This window comes from Sphaerodactylus townsendi, linkage group LG03 (genome assembly GCF_021028975.2).
Source record: "Sphaerodactylus townsendi isolate TG3544 linkage group LG03, MPM_Stown_v2.3, whole genome shotgun sequence".
Taxonomy (NCBI): domain Eukaryota; kingdom Metazoa; phylum Chordata; class Lepidosauria; order Squamata; family Sphaerodactylidae; genus Sphaerodactylus; species Sphaerodactylus townsendi.
The window spans coordinates 30,778,659-30,802,922 of record NC_059427.1 but is presented as its reverse complement, the minus strand read 5'-3'; the positions used below and the strand labels follow the sequence as shown (position 1 = coordinate 30,802,922).

General features: G+C 44.2%; 1 protein-coding gene across 1 annotated transcript in view; it reads left to right on the top strand.

Annotated features, from left to right (window-relative positions):
- MAGI1 (membrane associated guanylate kinase, WW and PDZ domain containing 1) overlaps positions 1–23,740 on the top strand; it is a 635,687-nt gene extending 611,947 nt beyond the window's left edge. The window contains 7 exon segments of the mRNA XM_048488400.1: positions 9,721–9,734; positions 9,736–9,816; positions 9,972–10,033; positions 10,911–10,971; positions 10,974–11,065; positions 16,492–16,631; positions 20,897–23,740. Of these exon segments, the coding sequence (XP_048344357.1) occupies positions 9,721–9,734; positions 9,736–9,816; positions 9,972–10,033; positions 10,911–10,971; positions 10,974–11,065; positions 16,492–16,631; positions 20,897–21,657 (1,211 nt within the window). The 3' untranslated portion in view covers positions 21,658–23,740.
- The last annotated feature ends 524 nt before the right edge of the window (positions 23,741–24,264 follow it).

Genomic DNA, 24,264 nt, shown 5'->3' with positions numbered 1-24,264 from the left:
CAAAGAGGACTGATAATGTGAAATCCCTCCACCTGGTTGCTCTTTAAGTGCTTCCAGACTCTACAAGAAGAAACGTGACGTAGGAATTTTGTAGAAATTTAGAGATAGGTGACACATTTTATTCTATCTTAAGTTTTCATGGATTTCATTAGACGCAAGTAGTGTGCTCTAGTCCATGAAAATTTACGGTAGCATAAAAATGTATTAGTATTTTATGTGCTACAAGGTTTCTGTTTATGTCTTCTGCCATGGACTACCATGATTACCATATATACTCGCGTATAAGCCGAGTTTTTCAGCCCTGTTTTAAGGCTGAAAAATGCCCCCTCGGCTTATACACGAGTCACAGCTTACCAGCCGGCTCTTCAGGCCTCTGCCGAGGCTGGGGGCGTGGCCTGGACGACCTCCCTGCGGCTGCACAAGTCGCTTGTTGCAGCCCTCTTCGGAGGGTGAAGGGGGAACCCCGAGGCACCCTGGCTGGCTGGGCTTCAAATCTCGGTAGGCAGCCCTTAGTTTCATTTAGGGCAGTGACATCAGGGGGAGTCACTGCCCAAATAAGGATCTCCCTCTGCCTCCCGGCTTCCCACCCCCGGCTTATACACGAGTCAATAACTTTTCCCAGGTTTGGGCAGTAAAATTAGGTGCCTTGGCTTATACAAGGGTCGGCTTATATGGTACCTATTTAGAATTATTAGTTTAGAACGGGTCAACAAGCTTCTATAATTACAGCCGCGTTATGTCAACATTCAGAGCCAAACAAATAAAGCTCTTTGTTTGCATAATTGAAACTATAAGATTTAACATTACTGGTATCAGACACATTCCTTGATGTTTTTACATCTCAAATGCTACCGGTAGTTATTGTGTGTTCCATATTTGGAAGTGACATACACAATAAGTAATACATTTGTTGTTGTTATTGTTGTTGTTGTTGTTGCTGCTGCTGCTGTTGTTGTTGTTGTTGTTGTTGTATTGTCAAAGGCTTTCACGGGTCGATCATTAGGCTGGTTGTAGCTTGTTGTCATATTTAGTTATTCTAAGAGTATTTGACGCTGCATTCAGGGCTGGCATCTTCAGATCCTCTGAAGATGCTAGCCACAGATGCAGGCGAAACGTCAGGAGAGAATGCTGCTAGAACACGACCATACAGCCCAGAAACCACACAGCACCCCATTATTATTATTATTTAGATTTAATGAACCGCCCACCCCCAAAGGGCTCTGGGCAGTGTACAACAAAACAGCAACTAAAACAATAATACACAATAATTAATTAATTAATTAATTAATTAAAATGCATAACTTAAAACTCAGTAGAACATAGCAGTATTTCATATCCAGCAGAGATGATGATGGTGGCACCCGATCCCAAGGCCGGGAGGGGACAGACAATACTGAATAAATGTTATATTGGCAATGCCGATGATGGTACGGCACACAATGCAGGGGCATAAGAGTGTCCTATGCAGTTGTTTTCTTGTACTGGCATAAATCTGTACATAGTTCTTACTTGGAGTACTGGCAACTGTTCACCTCAGGCATTTATATCCCCCCTTTCTCTCCTGTAAGGAGGCTCAAAGGGGCTTACAATCTCCTTTCCCTCCCCCCACACCAAACACCCTGTGAGGTGGGTGGGGGTGAGAGAGCTTCAAAGAACTGTGATGAACCCAAGGTCACCCAAATGGCATGTGTTGGAGTTCACAAGCTAATCTGGTTCACCAGATAAGCATCCATAGCTCAAGTGTCAGGAGCTGGTGGGAATCAAAACCCAGTTCTCCAGGATTAGAGTACACCTGCTCTGTCCACACTACTCCAACAGTGGCTCCTATTCCCGTATCCCAACGAATTCCCTAATATAAATCTTTAATTCGAGACGCTTCTTCTGAATTGTCGGAAGACCTCTTTGGCTAGAATTGAGTGGCTGTTGTGGGTTTTCTGGGCTGTGTGGCTATGGTTTGGTAGTCTTTGCTCCCTATAGTTTCTTGCAGCCGCATCTATGGCTGGCATCTTCAGAGGTATGTAAACATGCTTCTCTCTGTGGCACAGCATCTCACCATGATAGGACCTCTGAAGGTGCTCAGCTATAGGATGCGGCAAATTAATACAACAGCCTAGGAAAACCCACACAGCCAGTTTCTTTCTTTAAAGAGCTATAGTTGCATCTGGTACTCGAGCCGTTACTGCTGCTAAGGGTCCAGATCTTAGAAGTTTCTGGAAGCTCTATTTCAGCCACATCTCCCTAACGTGCAGTGATGGTGAACCTTTTCGAGAGATCAAGCGCCCGGAACTGCAAACTCCAAAACCCACTTTATTTATCGTGAAAGTGCCACCATGGCAATTCTTAACCTGAATACTGATGGTTTTTGTTTAGAAACTGCCAACTCTGAGGTACAAGTGCTGTACTGAAAGGTAACTTCTGGTGGTAGTCGCATATTTTGCTTTTGAAGCAACCATGCAACTCTTCCTCGATGTGGTGAATTCATTTACCCTAGGGAGGGTTTACTCAGGAAGCAAGCCCCATTGCCAGCAAACTGGGCTTTTACACCCAGGTAAAGGGATTGTGCTTTTAGGTTCTTCTCATGAAAATCAGTAATGCTTAATAGTGCTTGGCCAGGGCTACCTACACTGCTTCCTCAAAAACTAGGTCTTTAGGTTTAATGCTAATAATCAGTGCCCAGCCGCCCAGGTCAGCCTAGATGTGTGTGTGGGGATCATGCGGCACGCGCTCCACAGAGAGGGTTCCTGAGTGCCACCTCCTGGCACCCGTGCCATAGGTCTCGCCACCACTGCGTCCTATCGTGTTTTGGTTGTCGTCTTGGTGTGTGGAGTAGCATAGTGTGGGAAGCACTTTTGCTCGTTCCTAAAGACTAGTTGTAGAGAATAAGGAAGAGGCAATCTATTATCATTGTAGTCGAAAAGCAGCTAAGCTAATCTTTATAGGTCAGTTGTTGCTGAGAGACCAGGCAACCTTTTAACCAGGTGAAGTTAGAAGAATACTGCCACCCAGGCTTTGTAGTTTAAAAATGCCAGGCACCCCTGTAGAAGTCCCTCTCTGGTGCTTTTGGTTGATTGGAATTTTGAACTGGATTGTTTGGGGTGCTATAGATTACCACCCACTTGCTGTTGAAACTCGTCTTCTTTGACTAAGTGGTGGCTGGTATCTTCAGAGGCATGTAATGCAGAGATGTGCTTTCTCTGTGGCACAGCATCTCACCAAGGATAGACCCCTGAAAGTGCCAGCCATAGATGCGGGCAAAATGCCACACAGCCTAGAAAACCCAACAGCCAGTTTTCTTTTTTTTCTTTGTAAAGAGCTATGAAGTTGCATCTGTACTCAGCCAAAAGCATTTGGCTAAGGGGCCACAGGTCTTGTGAAGTTTCTTGAAGTTCTATTTCAGCCACATCTCCTGGCCCAGAGTGATGGTGAACCCTTTTCAGGACTGAGTGTCCAAATTATCTACATGCTAAAGGAAGATAAGTATAAGCGGTGGTGTGGATCAAATAACTGAACAACCCGCCTTGCAGTAGTAGGATTCAAATAATCTTCTAACAATTGGTTGTTTGTAAAGCACCATTTTAACAACCAGTTCTAAATGGAACAAGAAGAAGAGGAAGAGTTTGGATTTATATCCCCCCTTTCTCTTCTGTAGGAGACCCAAAGGCTTTACATAATCTCCTTGGCATGTCCTTCCCCCCCTCACAACAAAACACCTCTGTGAGGGTATGAGAGAGCCCCAGAAAGTTAGATATCCAGGACCTAGCTCAATCCAGATAAAATTAGGAATTAATACCCCATCAGTTTCTGTCAATGCACTTTGGCCAATTGGCCATGCTGGTAGGGCTGGGATGGGAATTCTGTAGTTCCTGGAACATCTGGAGAGTCAGAGGTTCCTGCACCTGGACCAGCCCAAGGTCACTCCAGCTGGCATGTGGGGATGCATGAGCTAATCTGGAATTCCCCAGATAAGCCTCCACAGCTCAGGCGGCAGTGCTGGGGAATCAAAACCCGTTCCTCCAGATTAGATACACGGTGCTCTTAACCTCCACGCCAATTGCTGTTCCTGCTGGAATCCCACCACTGAATCCTGCTGAATCCCACCACTGGATCGATAGCTGGCCCCTCTTAGTGGGTGGATCTTGGCCATCTTGCCCCATGCAACCATTACCCCTCTCTTAAAGAAACACCCCCTGCACCCTGATGTTTCGAGTCTACCTCTCGAGCGAGCTGTTTTGCAAAATCTCCAGGTACAAAGGGCACAAGCAGATAATTACGTGTATTGGATTTCATTGGATAATGGCAGCTTAGCCCTTTGTGGTGTAGTAGTTAAGAGTGATGGATCTCCCAATCTTGAGAATCAGTGTTTGATTCTCTGCTCTCTCCAAATGAGAAGTGGACTCTAATCTGGTGGAACGGAGAGTTTATTTCTCCACATGAAGCCTGCTGGGTGACCTTTGGTCCAGTCACAGTTATCTCTAGAACACTCTCAGCCTCCACCAGCCTCACACAAGGTGCGTCTGTTATGGGAAGAGAAAGGGAAGGAACTTGTAAGCCACTTTGAGACTTCCACGGGTTGACAAAAACAGGGAACAACCCAAACCCTTCTTCTCTTAGCTCCAAGCACTGTGACTTGGCATGGATTGTCTAGATTTGTTTCAGGTTGGTTGGGGAGCTGCTTCACAGTACAATAGCATTGGTTTGGTTGGCTGTAGTTTTGCAACGCATGGTGGGAAGGACAGGAGGAAGAGCCGGGTCTTTTCACTCTCTTTGCTCTTTCCTCAGAAGCTTTGGAATCATTCGCTAGTGTATTCCCTCTGCACTGCTTGGCACTTAGATGCCGGGTGCAGGGATGTGGTGCTTCCAGTCGGTTGCTACATTTTGCATTTTCCAGAAGGTGCTGGCTTCAGCTTGCCCCCTGACATTTAATATGCCGCATGCTCTGTGTGACTCACTCTTTCCCCCCCAGGATGATGACACCCATAATGTAAACAGGAGATATCATCCAGTCGTAGGTGCTATCAGTACCTTCATAACCTTTGTCTCTTGTTTTGTTTTTCAAGGAGGTAAAAGAGGCACCTGGGCTCTGTCATACAATAAACTGAAATTTGGTCCAGTCACAACAGGTGCACTGTCTGTGGATGTTCAGTTGACCAAAGAGGCCTGCCGCCAGCACCCATCAGCTTCTTCCAGGGCAGGTGGTTTACCACTTGATCTACATTGAGACACAGCTCGACCTCACAACCCAACTAGAAAAGCATCTTTGACCATGTTGCAACTAATACACCCACTTGCACCTCTTTTTGGAAAAAACGACTGCCTCCAGGGAGCAAGAACGGGGAAATGGCTGCCCTTGTGGGCAGGGCCTAGAGCAGCCATTCTCAACCAGGGTCCCCTGGTACCCTGGGGTGCCGCGGAGCATGTCCCGGGTACCATGGCAACACCACTGCCCGCCTCACCATTTTGTGGTGTCTCCCACTGGCACCAGCAAGGACACATGGAGCTGGCTCCATGGGCAGGGCCTGCCACACAGTCAGCAGCCACCACCACCCCTCAGTGCTACCCTTCACCTGGGAGGGGAAGGTGGGTGTGGACAAGCAGGGGCAATGGGAGGGAAGGGGTGGAGGGTGGTGGCAGGGGTACTGAGATAAGGGGAAGAGTGAGGTCAAGGGTACCTGACCTCAAAAAAGGTTAAAACACTGGCCTAGAGAATCCAACAACACATTTTCCCACCACCCACACCATTGACAACAGCCATCCCTTCTCTTTGCTGTGATATTTCCCAAAAATGTTGAGGCAAAGCAGGGCTGGAAAAGGATGGGGAGAAAGCTGGGGAGTCCCAACTAATGTGCAAATAAAATTAAGTGATAATTCCTTTAAATAAAGAAGCTTATTCTAGAAATGTCCCCAGGTATTCATTGAGAACCCTGTTTTCTGGAGGTTAGACAAGGAGGCTGGGAAGATGTACAATGCTGCTGGTGACGCCATGTTTTTTTCAAACACCTCTCCAGAGATATTAAGTTAACTTGGCATTCCTGTTATTGTCAAAAAATCATTTATTTGGTTGATGTTTGTGGCTTTGCTTCTTTATTGATAGATTTGTTATGTTTGGATCCCTAGCCCACATAAGGATACTTGAGAGCCAGGAGAATTTTGCACCTTATGGATACAATTATCAGATCCCGCCAGCATGGCCAATTTGGCTATACTGGCAGGGGCTGATAAACTGTAGTCCATAACATCTGGAGTGCCAAGGTTTCACACCACTGGCCTACACTGTACTCCGCAGTTTTGTCCTTACAAAAAACCCTGTCAGACTGTTGTTAAGTGAATAACTATATCAAGCTTATCAGGATCCCTGATGACACTCTAGTTGTACAGCAGGGCTTGGTTGCCAAAATTATTGCCAAATAGTTGTTTTTTTCCTGTGTTCTTTGTTCTTAACGTCAGAGAACAGTGGGATTGGTTAAAAGTGGTGGACTCTAATCTGAGAACCAGGGTTCATTCCCCCACTGCTTCACAGGAGCAGCAAATATATTACAGAGCAATCCCAAGCAGAGATATACTTGTGGATTGCTGCTAATTTAGTGAAATGTGTTTGGCATGATCGTATTGTCGGGCTGCCTAACGCTGCGGTGTGTTTAATTCTGATGGTTCCAGAAGGCTGTCCAATGGGAAACAGCCACCCAATCATATTGCCCGGTCTCTGCCTTGGTAGGGATCTTTTAAGGAGAGGTTTGAGGGGGGATTAAAACTGACGCTTTGGCTGTGGATGGCGCCAAGCTCTGTTTTTTTTCCTCTGTGGGATAGATGTGGAGCAGATTTCCACCCCGCGACGACCAGGCTCCTTGATTACCACTAAAAGCACCAGTCTAAGGGATTCCTGCTACACTCTGCTAAGTTCCCTTCAGTGGACTGGAGAAGAGTATGGGCCTCCCCACACATTCACGGAGTTCATGGTTTCAGCAGGGGATCCCCATCCTGTGTCAGTAATCGTGACTTAAATCGTGGGTTCTCCCTATATTTGCATTTGGGGTATCCAATGACTTACATTTCTCCAGCCCAAAACAGTCTGGGTAAGGAGGCTGTTAAGCTTGATGGGAAAATTACACATCCCAGGAGGCCCCTTGGGATAGTTTCAAACTGGGAAATAACACCTGTGAAAGGTTGAAGCTCTTTCTTCAGATGCTGGGTTGTTTATCCTAATAGTTTCTGTACTCTACTGAAACTGCCTTTATTTTTTGCACTCTGTTTCCTCAATATAAGACATCCCTGAAAATAAGACGTAGTAGAGGTTTTGGCTGGCAAAATATAAGGCATCCCCTAAAGTAAGATCGTAGTAAAGTTTTGTTTGGAAGCATGCCCGGCCAAACAGAGCACAGAAAAAATAAGACATCCCCTGGAAAAATACACATAGTGCATCTTAGAGTAAAATTAATATAAGACACTGTCTTATATTCGGGAAACATGGTAACCTCTGCTGATCCTAGAGGTCTGTTTTCTGTCCTTGCCTTCATTGAGCTCTCTACTCATCTTTTGGATACAGCTGGGATCACCTTCCTCATGCTTGAGTCCCTCACACCTTGTGGTTTTCATAACTCTGTTCTCAGCCATTTCTCTCTCCTACCTACCTAATCACTCATTTATTGCTCGTAGGTGCTTTCTCTGCTTTCCCTCTGTTGGAGTTCCTTCAAGCATCTTTCCTGCACTGCCAAAGACCCCATTGCATTTACCTGATTGTCCCTCTTCTCTGCCCTTGATCTCTCCTTCCTTTCCACCAGTGTAAACCATTCCAAAGATTCCTCCCTCCCCCAAAGGGCTCTGTCTGCTCTCTTTTTCTACCTGCTTCATTGAAACTGTCTCTACAGAAAACCTGTGTAGCCATTTCTCTCTCAGTTCCTTGCAACCTTCACAAACCTACCTTTCCATAGTTGCCTCCCCTCTCCCAACAAAACTAATCCTAAGTGCAAGTTGCAAGAATGAATGCTGCATTCTCTTCATAAGATTCTATACTGAGCCTATAAAGGGAGGATATGAGTACTGAGGGATGGTAATCCATAAATTAGTGCTGATGTGAGGCCCAGTCTTGTGTAACGCTTTGATAGCTCATTCCAGCAAGCATGGTTTGAGACATGCTACCAGCAAGCTGCAGTTTTGAAAACTGTGGTTTACTTAAGTTATGGCTAAATCATACAGCACAGCATGCAAATGACATTTCTGTGCTTTTGGGATAGAACTTAGGAGTTCATTAGGGCTGCCAGCCTCCAGGTGGGGAGAGATAGAGATCTTGTAGAATGACAGCTGATCTCCAGACTACAGGGATCCGGCTTCCTAGACACTAAAGCAGCTTTGTGGGGATCTCTGTGGTATCCCATTGCTGCTAAATTTCTTTCCTCAAACTCCATTTGTCCTAATCCATTCTATAAACATAAGGACTTTATAGTAAGCCAGCTCTTGAGTTTCTTAACTGTGAGTGTGAGGTAGAAGTCCTGGACCTGATAGCCCAAGGTAGCCTGTTCCTTACTGTGATCTTGAAGTTAGCAGCTGGACCCTGGTCTGTATTTGGATGGGCAATCTCCAAGAAACACCAGGGTCATAGCATGGAGGCAGGCAAAGGCAAACCCCCCCCCAAACATCTCTTGCCTTGAAACGGGTGCGGATTGGTGTTTACCATGCTGCCACAGGAGGTGGCAGGATACTACCAACCTGATAGCTTTAAAAAGGGCTTGGACAGCTCTATGGAGGAGAAGTCGATTCCATGGCTACTCAATCTCATCCCTCTTTGATCTCTGTGATTGCAAATGCCTTAGCAGACCAGGGTGCTCAGAGCAGCAGCAGTGCAGCAGAAGGCCATTGCTTTCACATCCCACTGAGCTCCCAAAGGCACCCAGGGCCACTGCGAGGCAGAGAGTGCTGGACCTCAGGGGATGGGATCCCTGGTCTGATCCAGCAGGCTAGTTCTTATGTTCTTATAAGAACCCTGTGGGCTGTCAGAAGCCACCCTGAGGCTTGAAGGCACTTTCCACCACCAAATATCCCACTTTAGAAGCTAATCTCAGAATTAGAGCATTTTTGCCCTCCTCAATCTCATTAGGGAATCAGATCTCATCTTTCAAAACAAACGTTTGCCATTTCTACTATGCTCTGTCACTGTGTAGCGTGCAGATGGAAGGTAAAATGCTTTTGATAGGTTGTATTACCTCAGTGTTCCTCTCCTGCCCATAAGTTCTAAAGTTACTTTTCTTTTAAAAGAATATTGAAAATAGCCGTGAAGCAGATTATGCTTGTAAAGAGGATAGGATGAGAGCTAGAAAGCAAAATTAAGGAAGCCCCAAACAATAAAGGGCTATAAAAGTACCAACAATCCAGATATCTAAATTGTTCGCATTGTGCCTTTGACAGCTACTATGGGAAAAGGAGAAATGCCAGTATTATTAACTTTCATAGATATCTTATTTCATAAGCTCTTGTTTGGACAAAGGTTTGTAGGCAATCAATGTATTAGCTCAACGTTAAATAAATATTTAACTACTTATAGAGCCCCTTCTGATATTGAATTTCCAAAGTGTGAGCTAGATCAAAGCCCCCCCTTGACTGTTGTAAGAGCGAAAATGTATTTGATAATTCCTTCAAATGGGATAAAGGCCAGCCCAGGGGAGTATGTGTAGAGAGCCATGATTGCAGCAACAGTCTGCCCTCACAAAGAGTATCGCTTCATTTTGGCAGAATCTTCCAACGCTTACTTTGTTGACCAACGCGAGAAAAATTGCTACCATTACAATCCACGATACCCCCCTCAGCAGATACCACAGGAGACCTCAGGTCAGCTTGTGTTGTTTCTTTTTTTCAGAGCGCATCGCTAACTGGTGTCAGCCTCTGCTTCTTTCCCAGTTTCTTGACCTTCAAGTAAAACTGACTATTTCTCCCCTCTGCTTCTCGGCCTCCGCCTATAATAACTCCTTTTCCAAACTGCACAGGGAACAACACACAAACCAAAGCAGGAGTCCCAGTTCGAGTCTGCCACCCCCCAGCTTCACAGGTAAGGGCCCCTTTTCAAACGTTGCTCCATTCAGCTTCTGCCCGCCATTTTAGCTCAAGGATTGCAGCTTGCTTCCCAGGGAGGGCGCGCAGAGTGTAACGGGAACTCTGCTCCTTCTTCCCCGCTTTGTTGGAGAAATGTAAATTACTGAGTAGCTCGTGGTGATGCTCCAGCTTGAAAGACGCTTTCTTTATTGCAGACAGCTGTGTCAGTTAAATCTATGGCAGCTCAGAAGTTTGTGAAATTAATATTTATGGTGCATTTTGCAGGCATGTATTGTTTCAGGCTAGCCCTGGAAGTAAATTGTTCCTCTCCAAACTGCACACTGAGTGGAGCGTAAGATAGCAGGATAGCAAAGGATTCTGCAAAGTGTCTCACCAGTTATCCATGTTGTAGGTGCTCTTGTTCCTGTTACATTGCCTGATTAATGCTGCTACAGATCTGTGACCTCTCCTGCTAGCAATCACCATAGAAACAAGAGTGACATTCCCTTTCATTGCAGGTTGGCATACTAGAGGAAAGGATAAAGGCCAAGGACATTTTCTGTGTTTTGGTAGTTATCCTTTTTTTATGTCAATAAATACATTGGGAAATACAATTATAAAACAGGTAACAGGCAAGGTACATTGGACTGTAAAAGTTCATCTAAAAAAAGACTTGATTTCTTTTAATACTCAATAACATCTTATCAGCTTGATCATTATCTTTTCCTCTTACCAAGGACTCTTTAAGAACAAGTGGAGGGATAAAAATAAATCTGATTTTATATATTGCTCAAATCGTGATTCATTTAGCTAGGAAAAAAATCTGAAGGTTGGAAAGACATTAGCTGCAAATTCTTTTTTTCTTTATTCCTTTCACCCCTACTCCAGCCTAGGGACCAGGATTTGCACAGTTGAACTTTGAAAGAGGAGAGCCAGCTGTTTGGTTTTATGAAGGCTCATGCGAAGGCCGCCGTGAATATAACACATGGACTCTCTACGCGGCTGCAGCATGTGAGGATTGTCCCATGGAGAGATGTGGAAAAATGAGGTGCTGTCTGGCCTGGAGATAGCGATTTCAATCCAAAGAGTTTTTCATTTTCTGCCTTTAAAAAAATTGTTAAAAGAATATCATGCGGTAGATGTGCAGGTCTTCCCAAGTGGATAACTACAGGACACGTTTCTGATTCACTTGGGCCGCAGCCCCTTTATTATCGCTGAAGCTGGGCAAGCAAGATGAGCGCGATCTTTGCAGCCGTGGACAGCAATCCCAGCTGACCTCCGGCCACAACCTCTAACCTCTATTGGGAGGACAGAGGTACCCAGGTCAGCCGGGTATTCACTCCCCAGTGGTTGGGTGTCGAGTTCGGCTTCTGCTGAGGCCTGCCACAGCATGCCCATGAGCCCGACTCCACCCCAAGCCTCCCATTGAGGCCCCGAACTGTGGAGGTTGGATCACGCGGATTTCAGCCTCCCCACAAGGATCCTGGCCTGCCGCCAAGCCGGCCAGGGCTGGGAGACTGGAACAGCCCCGTCTCCTAAAGAGGGAGGGAGGGTGGGGCAGTTTACTAGCATGCCTCAAAAGAGGCTGAAGCAACCGGTGATGCCACCTAATATATAGGAGCTGTGTTCCACCCATTGCCCACATGCATGATGGCCTACATATTTGGGTGGTCAGGTTCACTTCATTTGTCGTTTATAGGGTCACGATCGCGTTCACCCGGAGTTCACTCACGCCTGCCCTCTGTTGCAATTAATTACGGTCTTGTTGGATTCAAGTGCTATTATTTATATTGAAGCAAAATATCTATCTCATTGCTCTCCGGCCATCACTCATGCCTTGTTTCCAAGGAAAGATGGACTCCATCTTTACTTAAGTAGTTAGCTAAGGCCATGAATGCTGGCCATTCTGTGCTGCCTATTCTACATATAAGTAGTTCTCAAAAAAAACAACAGCAACTCCATGGGTGTTTCTTAATAGGTGACATGATTAATGGGATGCAGTGAATGAAGTTCTTGTGCTTCAGAGGGGAAGGGGCTGGCCACTAACTTTCCACATAAGAGAGCATGCTAATCCATACCAGGGCAACTTCACTTTGTTCCCTCTGTATGTAGTTCCTACAGAGAATCATTAGTCAATTCCCAGAATTCCCTTCAGGTGGACACATGTGAAGAACTCCTCAGGAAGCAATAGTGGGTATCTCATAACATGATCTAGTCTGCAATGAGTCTAGAGGTTGCAGGAGGAACCTGTTCTGGATCTGCTATCAGCCCCTCCCAGCATGGCCAATTGGCCATGCTGGCAGGGGCTGATGGGAATTGTAGTCCATAACATCTGGAGTGCCAAAGGTTCGCCACCACTGGTCTAGAGCCTAATCAGTGGCATATCTGTCCTGTGACTGACTAGACTAGAGGATACTAATGACCCTATGTTATTTTGTTGTATTCATTATAGTTGTGTGGTGAGGGTTGTGTAGGACTTTGCACACTAATTAGTTAAATTTGAATGTACGGTGTGGATTTAAGGTCATTTTGCGGACTGTGATTTTTCAAGTGGTGTTACGTTTTAGAAACATAACAATAGCCCTACTGGACCAAACAAAAGTTTCATCTAGGACAGCATTCTACAATGGTGTGGAATGTGGCTGCTAGTCTTTACATGTGTCATGCCAATTATCATACAGCTTCACTGGTTATCTGTTTCCAGACTCAACTCTGGGTGTTTGTTCATATGTTTTAAAGCCTGTGGTGACCTATGCCAGCTACATTTCTCTTGACAGCAATATCTTGTCACCCTCTTCACAAAAGGTATCAGAACAGCCTCAGCTCAGTCTTGGGCCTGCTCAGTAGAGGCCCCATCCTTATGGGATGTGATGCCAAGAGCAATCTGTTTGTTAGGTTGGTTGGCTGGTTGGTTGGTTGGTTTCCACCCTGCCCTTTCCCGCCGGGTCCAGGGCAGCTTCCAGTAAAATTCCTGTATCAATATATATGTGTGTGTATAACATTTAAAACCCCATATAATAATTTCAGGAATACCTGCAAGATTATTTTTGAAAGGTCCTTCGGTAAATTGCTGGTTGGTGTTTTATACTGGAATCTTTTTTTATTGGTGTGTGTGTGTTTATATATGTCAAGTGCCATCAGGTTGCCTCTAACTTACAGGGACCCTATCAATTAATGTCCTCCAAAATGTCCCAGGGTGTTTGTTGTGAGGGGGGAGAAAGGGGGGATATAAATCCAAACTCTTCTTCTTCTTTCTTGTGTCTTGCAGACTGAGGGGTGTGGCTTCCTTTATTGTATCAGTCCATATCATGTAGAGTCTTCCTGCTAACTTCAACTTTTCCTGGCACTATTGTCTTTTCCAGTGGTCCTCTCATTATGTGACCAGAGTACAATAGTCTCTGTTTAGTCATTTTAGTTTTTAAGGAGAATTCCAACTTGATCTGAACTCCACTTATTTGGGTGGGTGGGTTTGTTTGTTTGTTTGTTTGTTTGTTTGTTTTGGCAGCCTGTGGTATTTGTAAAACTCTCCTCTCACACTTTTCAAAGGAATCAACGCTCTTCCTGTCAACTTTCTTAATTGTTCAACTTTCACACTCATACACTATAATGGGGGAATACTGTAGTATGATTATCTTGATCATCAGTGACACATCCTTACACTTAACACACTTTCTAGCTCCTTCATGGTTGGCCTTCCTAGTCTCAGTCCCCTTCTGATTTCTTGGTTTCAGTCTCCATTTTGGCTGATGATGAAGCCGAGGGAACTATTCCTCAAATACAAACCTGAAAACCTTTTTTTCCCAAGTATTTATTAATAGTGTTGCATAAAGTAATTCTATTTTTTTGCCCTGTCCATTCACTTTCTTAACATTGGGATAACCACCAAGATCTGTAATTCTGAGGGAGAGGGAAAAAGTTCTGTCTGTGCTGTCAGAAGGCAGGGGCGTGGCTGGATCTGAGCCCAGAGGGCAAAGCGGGCAGCAAGCACAAGTGTAGTCAGGGAACAGTCCAATAGGTCAAGGAAAACCGAGGAGCAAGCTAGGAATCAACAAAGAACCAGGCACACAGTGGCAACAGGTAACACACTTGTTGCACCCAGGCAGAAGCAAGCTCACAGCAAGGCTTATATAGAGAGCCTTGTTCAGGGAACTGGGATTCTGTGAGGAGTTAGTCCTCATCAGATGCAGAGACTTCTAATCTCCCATAACTTGCTGCCAAACGGGCAATCCTGTGCTTCTGCAGTAGCAGCCTCTGCTTCTGCCTCCTATGCACAGCTGGCTCACCACTGGGATCCCCAGGAGGATCTGCAGGCTCCTCCACCTGGATGTCATCAGGCAGGGAAGGACTGGGCATTGGCTCTGCTGCCTGGTCTTCCCCAGGAGCAGCCAACTCTGGCTGCACTGTGTCCTCAGGTTCTGCCTCAGAGTCCTCTGAATCCTGGTAAGTACCCAGGGGCTGGCTCATGACACTGTCTATTCAATTTTTTTCCACCATGCTTAGTTGATAAATGTCAATCACATCCATGTGTCCCACCCACCACACACACTCCATTATTAATTTCCTAAACAGAAAAGCATCAATCTCTGTAGGTTTTCCTCAAAGGAAACCACCTTGATAATTTGGGCCACCCATTTCAGTGCCCGTTTCTAATTCACTGATATGCCTTTTGAGGTAGAATGGCCAGAACTGCAGACACTTGATACCCTTTGTTGTAAAATACTTTTATGCTTCTGCCTCGGGGAGTAAACTGAGTTTTAAAAATAACAAATGAAGCTGGAAGAGGAAAGAAAAACGTATCCTGTAACCAGATGATCGGATTTGAGAAAAGTTTTCTTTGCTTAGAAATGGGATATTAGAAACCGTAAGGGCAGAAGTGCAATTTCCTGGAGAAGACCTTGAGAGATGCTGTAATGCCACACACCTGTGCTGTTCGAAATGAGCTCGGGAGCTGGTCTTTCAGGCACAAAGCAATGTAATAAAGCATTTCTCCGAGGTGGCAAGTTTTGCTGTCAGTGATTGTTCAGAACTCTGAGCATTGTGTTATAATAGCAAAACCCTGCTTAAGCCTCAGTGAATGGTGAATGTTCGCATGTAGTTGAAGTGTTTCATATAGCACTAACCTTTCTGGATTGTGGTTTTTCAATCGACATTAATTTGGCAGAAATGGTAACATATTTTGGATGCTTTCATTAGGGCTCAAAAAGCAGGTGCTTTAAAACAAGATGAGAGTATTGGAGATTATACGGTCACATCTTAGTTTAGTCTTGTCTCTGATGTGTTAGCTTTCCACAGCCATGGAGGTTTGTCAAGGGAAGCCTTTCAAACAAGCATCTCCATGCAATGGCGTACTGCCACAAAGCGGTGCCCAGGACAAGCCCCAGTTGCCCCTGCCGAATTCCCCCACACCCCGCCAAACTCACCCCATTACCACCACAATTGCAAAAAAAAAACCACACCCTAAACTTTCTCAGTGAGCACCCACCTCAGTGTGTGGGTGCTCGGGGGGTGCCTCCTGGGCCAGGGCCAGTAGTGACAGTGACGGCAGCAGCAGCCAGGCATGCAGTGGCAGCATCTCAGTGGGAGGGAGCTGTCCTTGCGCTGCAGGCCTACTCACTGTGTCTGGCTCTGACCAGGAGGTGCCCTTGGCCCCAAGTCCACTCGCCTGGGGCCTTGTCTCCTCAGTAGGAGGAAAACAACAGACCAGGAGAGGAGAGGGCTGCAGGTCCAGAGAGCCTTCCTTGCAAGGACAGAGCGGACGGTTGCCGCGGCAGCACAGGGGGGCTGGGTGGAGGAGGCAGGGGGCTAAAGCGCACCCCTCACGTGATACCCCTGCCCCCATAGATATACCACTGTCTCCATATGCATTTTAAGGTGGTACAGCCATGTAAAGGTCTATTCAGTGTGACAACCTGAACATTTGAATGAGTTCTAATTTTGTTCCGGCATGCGTGACTTTACCTGACATGCATTTGAAAGTAGCTTGAAAATTTGCCTTTGGCTGCAAAGCTTGCGGAACAGCCTTTCAGAAGATGCCGGAGGGACGGGCCTTCCACCCTCCTGGCTGTCTGATGAGGCTGTAAAACAGAAGGAGAACTTTGGGGATAGTCTAAATATGCTCTGGGGATAGTCTGAATATGCTAAAAGGGGAATATTCGGCAGTTGGGCATATGGTATTTTTAGAGTGGTGTGTTAATACAGTTTCGCCGTATTTTATGGTTATCGTTTTATTGTTTAATTGTTCTAACTCTTGATTGGACACAGTTTTATTGTAGTTTACATTGCTTTTACCTGCCTTGGTTCCTGAGTTGGTCCGAAGAAAGACAGGTAGGTATATAAACAATTCAAATAAATCAGGGCCAGGCGCTAAACCATATTTAACAGTCTACCTTTACCCAGCCCCGTTTTTATCTCGTTATACTTTACTTTCTCACAAAGTCTTGCTTTAATTGGGAATCCTTTCTTTATTCCCGGACAGATTGGTGATGAAATCCTGGAGATCAATGGAGAAACTACAAAGAACATGAAGCATGCCCGGGCCATAGAACTGATTAAAAATGGCGGCCGCAAAGTTCGCCTCTTTCTCAAACGCGGAGATGGTTCTGTACCAGAATATGGTGGGTCAAACTATGAAAACATTCCTTTCCTTGCTCCTGGCATCACACCATGAATGATATGTCTCAAGATCTGAAGCGGGGATTCTTTTTTTTCTATCTTTTTTCTCCTTTTTCACCAGTGTCTTACCAACCTTGGCAACCAATGGTTTATTGCCTCGCTTGTGCTGAATTTTCTCTACACATTTTCATCCTTTGCTTGCTACTATGGACTCTTTTGGGGGCACAGTGTACAGGCGAGATCATCGTCAAAGCAGTATTTTTTTTGGTGATCAGAGGGGGCAAAAACTTAGAGACAAAAAAAACCAAACCCTACTGTTCTGTCCGACCACACAAGGAATGTTTCTTGAACTGTGCCAAACTGTTTCTCAGCGGATGAATTGTTCTCTTGTTCTTCTGATCAATGCAGAAATCCTGTGTTACCATTCTGACGCTGTAGCCTTCTGTTGGGCTTTTGTCCTTGGCTGTTGTCTGTATCTCTAGGCATGAATTCCAAGATGGTGTCTGGGCTCTTACTGTCCCCTTATATTTATGTAAATATTTATAAATTTATTTTTTAAAAGTACGCAGTACAAATTATATAAATATATATATATACATATATATAGTTGCACCCTCCCCCTATCCTGCCACCACCCTTTAGGATGTCTGTTTATTCATGACTGTGTAAGCTCTGAGCAAATTCAAAGGGCCATTCCCAGTGCTTATGATAGAGAATCACGTTTTACTTGCCTGCCAAGAAAATCAAGATCACCACCGGAAAAAAACACACAAAAAAAGTCTCTCTCTCTTGTCCACTGCTGTATGAATTGAGTAGGTAGAGGGTTGGGGTGGATTAGTAATGTATATAATATTATTATGTCTTATTTATTTGAGATAATTATTCAAAAGTATGCCCTAGATGTAGGGCTTTTCCCAGCTATAATTGGTTTCCAGCCAGTTATGAGTTATAAGCACATAATTGAAAAGATGTCCTTTATGCTTCCCCATATTTGGGATAACGTTCTAACGACAAAGTATATTCCTTGTTTATCCTAGTAAGGAACATAACAAAGATTCCAACCAGTCTCCTTTTCTGTTTCCCCTGTAAATGAAAGAGAGATTGGGTTGTGCTGCTGCTATGGTTGCTGTTTTCCCCAAAGACATAGGGAGGGAGGCAGGCTTTAATGAAGGGTGTAGTCTCACAATCGGTTTTTGCATGTTGAAATTAGCACCAGCTGATTTTTCGCCATAGGTTTGTACCAAGTTGGTCCTCTGAATGGCTGCATCAGAGGCTAGATGTTAGTTCAGCTGGGCCTCAAAGCTGTAGAACTGGTTGAAGGGGAGTTTTAACCTGAGCCCATGTTGAATAGTTCACAAGACGTAAAACCACCTGGGAAAAGTCAACGAAAGTTCACTTCGACATGTTGGGGGGGAGGACGGGAACATCAGCACAAAAATAGGTCCTTTCTACTGTTCTCTCAGAGCTTGTCAGAGAGACCTTTGAGGTAAACAGGAGAAGGGGCAATGTAGTTAGTTTTACGGGGAATGGTTTTGTCAAGGGACACAAGGTATTGCTATAAGGGAGCTCTGATGGCACAATTTATGGAAGGGCCTTACTGTAAACCTACCCCAGACCAATGGATCTTCACTTTAAAAAAAACCTCCCACTTGTTAGCCCATGACTCCAATCCCTCTTAGTAGTAATGATAATAAAGAGATGTGAATTTCTTTGGGCAGGTTGCTCTATTTTTATTTTCCATATGCTTAAGACCTCACGCTGGACCTAATCTTTGGGCCAGGTCCCACTATACAAATCAGTTTACACTGCTTAATGACTTCACACTACTGTGTTTACACTTTTGTTGTACAGTTGGCCGTCTTTCAGCAGAACGAAACCTGTGTAATGTTCTTTCTACTCTGTCTTTTCCTATGCTCTCTTTGCCTGTAAAGTATTGTATCATATGCTAAACATCATAAATATACCCTGTTTCAAACAAAACGAGAAAAAAAAAAGTGCTTCACATCTCCAAGAATGTCTGTTGCACTGAGGGTGACTATCCCGCGCCAGGGCATGGGGTGGGGTGGCTACTTGGGGGTTTATTTTTTTTTCTCCTCTTTTTGATTTTTGGCTGCCAGTAACCTTCCAATCACGTAACCGATTCCATTTCCAAGCAAACGGGGGCTGCACTGCTGCTATACGCTTTGTGACGTTGGGGGCTTTGCTTCTTCAATACTCTCACTTGCAGTCACTAACAAGTTGCTTCGAGAAATAATGTGAGGTTCCAATATTTTTCTGACTTGATTGGAACGCGCTTCTCTAAACGAGGCTGTATATTTTTGTAATGATTTTTGTACTTATTTTTATTGTCGTGGTCTTTGGTGGGCTTCTTTTCGTCACTGTTGACTGTTAACTGTTTTTTCCTCTCACAAATCTGTGTTCCTGTTCCAGTCGTGTCTTTCTGGCTCCCGCCTCCCTCCCCCTCCCAGAATGGATGCTTTCGTTGTCTGGGTTCCCCGAATCACCTTTTGTACATGATGGATTACGATACGTTGCTTTAACAACCGCTGTGTCTGCAGCCTTATATTTGGGTGATGCCTAGACAATCCTGTCTGGAAAAAAAAATAAACTTTTCTTTATTCTGAGATAAAATATGCAGGTTTTTTTTTCTTTCCTCTTTATTATCGGGTATCTAAACATTCTACTTTTCTCTTTCTCTTTCTTCTACTTTTCTTGGTGCCGGGCTCTTCCTTCCTCAGCGATGATACCTCCTAATATCGCTGCATGTATGAGAAATGACAAGCTCGGGGAGTCTTGCTTCTACCTTATGGGCCATAATCAAACTACGGTTTGTAGCTAAAATCAATTTTAGGTGTTTCTGTGCTGTGGCCTAATTCTCTCACATTTGCTTTCCGCTTTGCTATCCTTTTGTATATACGGCAATTCATTCTGAGCACCCTGCAGTTCCTTCAATTGTAAGTACGTTCCGCAACCTGGTCTCTTATCTCTCTACTTCTCTGTCTCTCTCTGTCTCTAAGTCTGACAACAAGCCACTAGAAGCCAAAAGTAACTTGGCATCTATGGAAGAAGAGAATGTGGTCCTCCCTCTTGTCAATTTTTTTTATGAGGCAGTTGATAATGTGAAACTCATGCGGTTTCCTCATAATAATCATCAAAATAATGGCCCGCACAAAACCAAAGCTAATCTAATCTATCAAGAAAAGAGGCTGCATCTGGGAAGACGTTTTGTGACTATTTATATGCAGGAGGAGAAAGAGGGGCGTTTTAGGGACTTTAGCCATTTTCATCAGGGTTGTTTTAATTTAATTTTTGTTAAACTAATTTTTTGGGGATCTGGAGTAGTTGATTTGAAACGCATACACGTGGAAAACAAGACAAAGAATGCCATACTTATTCCCCTCAAGAGCGACCAAATTATAATGTTTTGCCATTTTGTGATAGCATCCGTCTGAAACGACATGCAAAATTTAACGTTCACGCCCGCTCGGAATCTTTTCCTCTCAATTTGCCATTCGAAATCTTTCGGCGTATGTCATCTCTCTCTCTCTGACAACGAGAAAGATTGAAAAGATTCATTGCGCATAGCTTTCCATTGCTTTAGTACACTCAGGTCGTGACCTTGTGCCACTCATTCCCCCCACTGTGAGTGTTTCAGCTGAATCATTGTGGCAAAACCAAAATTGCCCCCCTCCCCCCAACACCTTTCCTAGATATCCTGAATCAAACTGGGTTTAAGAAGCGTGCTCCCTGTTTGGAAAAGGGGGAACTAAAACACTGTGGTGTAAAATTATGCCAAAATACCAAGTAACACTTATTTTAGTGCTACTTAAGAGTAGAACGAAAATGTTGGAGAAGTGATCCTTCCCAAGAAGAGATTCTTCCTTTTGGTTGACTTTGTTTAGCTTTAAAAGATTACCGTTTTCCGATAATGCAACTTTTATCCTGGAGAGGCAACAGGAATTGAAAAGAAGGAGTTGGAGATGTAAATCCTAAAATATTCTCTCTTAAACCTGGAAAAGCACTTGGGATGCTGAGAGGACCCCTATCTGACCTAAGATGGGCATAGTGAGAACAAGCATCAGTACTAATCTCTAGCTCTCGAGCTTTGCTATTACCTGAACTTAACACAAGCTTCAGTTAGTCTCCTACTGACTGCTTAACCGTTGTTTGTTTTTGTCACTAATGAAATCTGAGGAATGAATGACTAGTGTCGCACTCTGAAATGAAGCTACAGGTGCCAAACATTCTATTGTTGTCTTTCTTTCAGACCCCAGCAGTGACAGGAACAGCCCAGCCACAGGTTCACAAAATGTACCGGAAGTGAGAAACGTGCCATCGGACCGACGACAACACTCATCACTGGAGCCCAGTTATCCACCAGATCTTCACAAATCATCACAACACGGAGACAAGCGGATATGTTTTAAGGACCCAAAAGGCAGCAAAGAGTTTGGCAGGCAATCCAATGAACACCACACTTGGAATGGGACTTCTAAAAACAGCAATAGCATAGCAGGCAGGAAAAAAGACAGGTCCCCGGAAGGGAGGCGCGACCGGCCGTCGGACAGAGTGGTGGTGATCAACGGACCGAAACGGAAATCTCCTGAAAAGAGGAGGGAGGGGACCAGGAGTGCTGATAATACCTTAGAGAGAAGGGAACGACATGAGAAGAGGAGAGACTTTTCTCCAGAAAGACGAAGGGAAAGGTCTCCAACCCGCAGGAGGGACGTATCACCCAGTAGAAGAAGGCGGTCACTTGAGAGGCTGATGGATCAAAGGAGATCCCCAGACAGGAAAAGAGAGGGCTCACCCTCTGAAAGGAGGGCGAAGTCGACCGACAGGAGGAGAGAGAGGACCCCAGAAAGGAGGAGAGAGAGGTCTCCCGACAAAAGGAATAGAGATGACAAAGTTGGCTTCAGGGAGAAGGAAGAGCGCGCTCTAAAATATGACACCAGTAAAAATAATAGGCAACCCCTTGAGCAAAGGCGGAGACCCTACAAAGAGTGCAGTACTGACCTCAGTATCTAATGGGCTTTGTAGGCCTATGATACTATTGCGGCCTTTCCCGACGTTCAGAGTTCACAAGAAGGAAGGTAGCAACCTGAATCCCTTTTAGTTCCTCGCGTCTAATGCCTCCAAGAGCAAACATTGAAATAAAATCTGATCACGAGAGAGAGTTGTGCCTAGTGTATAACAACATTAAAGAATTTTCCAATGGATTTGTATTTTTTTTTTTAAAAAAAGATACTTGCCAAATGTTCAACCAGAAGGATTATAAAAATTATGTTCTTCCATAATCAGTAACCATAATTATCATCCTTTTAATTGGTTATTTTTGTTTGCTTTGTTGTCCTTTTGTTAGTTATTTGGAGAGAAAAACCACCAGCGGTAAAAGATTTCATGACCAATCACACTGATTTATTTGAATTGATTCACTGGGATGATGCGTGTAGGATTTTCTGTAGGAGCAGTTGGAGGAAGGGAGAGGTGTATCAGTTAAAAACTGAGAACAACTATAGAAGTTTTTCCTTGACAAATTAGGAATGTCTTGCCTATTAATGTCAACTCTTCGAAGAGCCTTCTGTTGGGATGAAGGATATTTATACAGATCCACACAGCACAAGATATTAAGGAACTTGTAGTTTGTTCCATGAACAGCGAGTACTTTGGGGTCTCCTTTGAAAGGAAGCGAGGTGGCCAAGGACTGGTCTCCATTGTGTCTTGTGTCATGTGAGGGATAAACCATCCAGTTTGTTCATCTCTGCAACATTAAACCATGTCTCACAAAGGTGGCACCCGTGTGGCTCTTGTTCTCCTTTTAGGACTACACGGATGAAACTGGAATCCAAATGCTATCATTTGTCTGCTTTGAAAGGAAGTGGATGTTAAATTTGGTTCCTTTGTCAGAATGAATTTTGAGGAACAAACGCTTCTTTCCAAGAGTGGGGTCACTCGTCAGACTTCCCCCCCCCCCTTTTTGCCAAATTGTATCTGCCTCTCTAGGCTTCTATGGTTTTTTGGGGTTTTTTTGCGGGCGGGTGTTAAGTTACCCGATTGCTTTTAAATGAGATTTTTAAAAAGAAGCAATGTCTGGAAAGCTTGGGTTTCAGGCTGTGATATGGTTTATGCCGTACTTTTAACTGTAAAGAATGGAAAACACCAATACAAGGTGTATTTTTTTTACAATGGCGAGTTTGAGTGGTAAATCTGCTGTAGTATTGATACGAGATTTTAATAGATTACTGCCTAGCTGAGCCAAAACGTTTGCCATTACTGTTGGACCACTAAAAGTTTAAAATTGCTGCTTTTTTTTTTTTACAGTGCATTGGTGTGTACACGTATGCTGTTTCACCATGTTTTCCATACACACCCACATAAACACACACCCAAACTAAGGATTACAAGTCTATCACTGTTGTTGCCATGGTACTGTAAAGGAGAAGAAAAAAAGATGGCCAATCATTGTGTGTACAGAGTTTAAATTGTAATTAATAGAGCCTGTTGAAGAAAAATGACAAACTGTTGCCTTTTTTTCTTGTACAGAAGAGAATTTATGACAAAAAAATTTAGCTGTGAGGAATGTGCTAAGTGTTTATATTTCTTTTAAAAAATGGAACAAATTGATTCGTGGGGAATATATTTTAATGTAAACTGAATCAGGTATGTAAAGCTGTTTTAAACAGGAGACTAGCACAGTCACTCCGATGCATTTGTTGGTTTGAATGGCCTATCTTTCCTCGCAGCAAGGGGCCTGCCCATGTGATCCCACCAAGCACTCGTGTGCAATCTGTGTTCTTTAGTTATCATTTCCTGCAGTGTGCTATAGTCATAATGCTCTTTTCTGTGTTGATGAAAATCAGTAATGTGGGCCAATCTTTTTTATAAAAAAACAAACAAACACTATGCATATATAAATACTACATTGTTCATAGCTTTATTTGACTTAATCGGGTTTATACATAACATTAGTTAAAAGTAGGTGTGGACTTTACCCAGTAAAAGATTCTTTCCTTGGGACAAAGCATAATGTATATGATGTAGCTACTTGGAAGGAAAGGGTCTGTGAATGCTATTTTTATTATCAAATAAAGATTTCCATACAAAGCATAAATATGACTGTAGTGGTAAGATTAAGGGTGAAACGTAGCACAAGTCGTTCATCCTTGCTCTGTTCTGTTTAAAACTGTTTTTCAAAAAACACACAACATGAGGCAAGTTATCTCGGGAGGTTCAAGGATTTTATGCTAGGTACCGAGGTCCTGCCTCTACTCATATGTGTGCTGATGTCTTAGTTGAATCATGGGAAGGCCTATTTCCATGTAAGCAGATTACCTCATTGGGTGGCTCTGGTGAGAAATGATATACTGCCTCTCCTTTTTGAAGAAGAAAAGAAGAGTTTGGATTTATACCCCACTTTTCCCAACATAAAGGAGTCTCAAAGGGGCTTTCATGCTGTCCTCTCCCCACAAGAGACACAACTTTGGAGGTAGGCGGGGCTGAGAGAGTCCTGAAAGAACTGTGACTAATCCAAGGTCACCCAGTAGGCTTCATGTGTGGGAGCAGGGAAACAACTCCATATAAGAGCTTGCCACTTATGTGGAGGAGTAGGGAATCAAACCTGCTTCTCCCGATTAG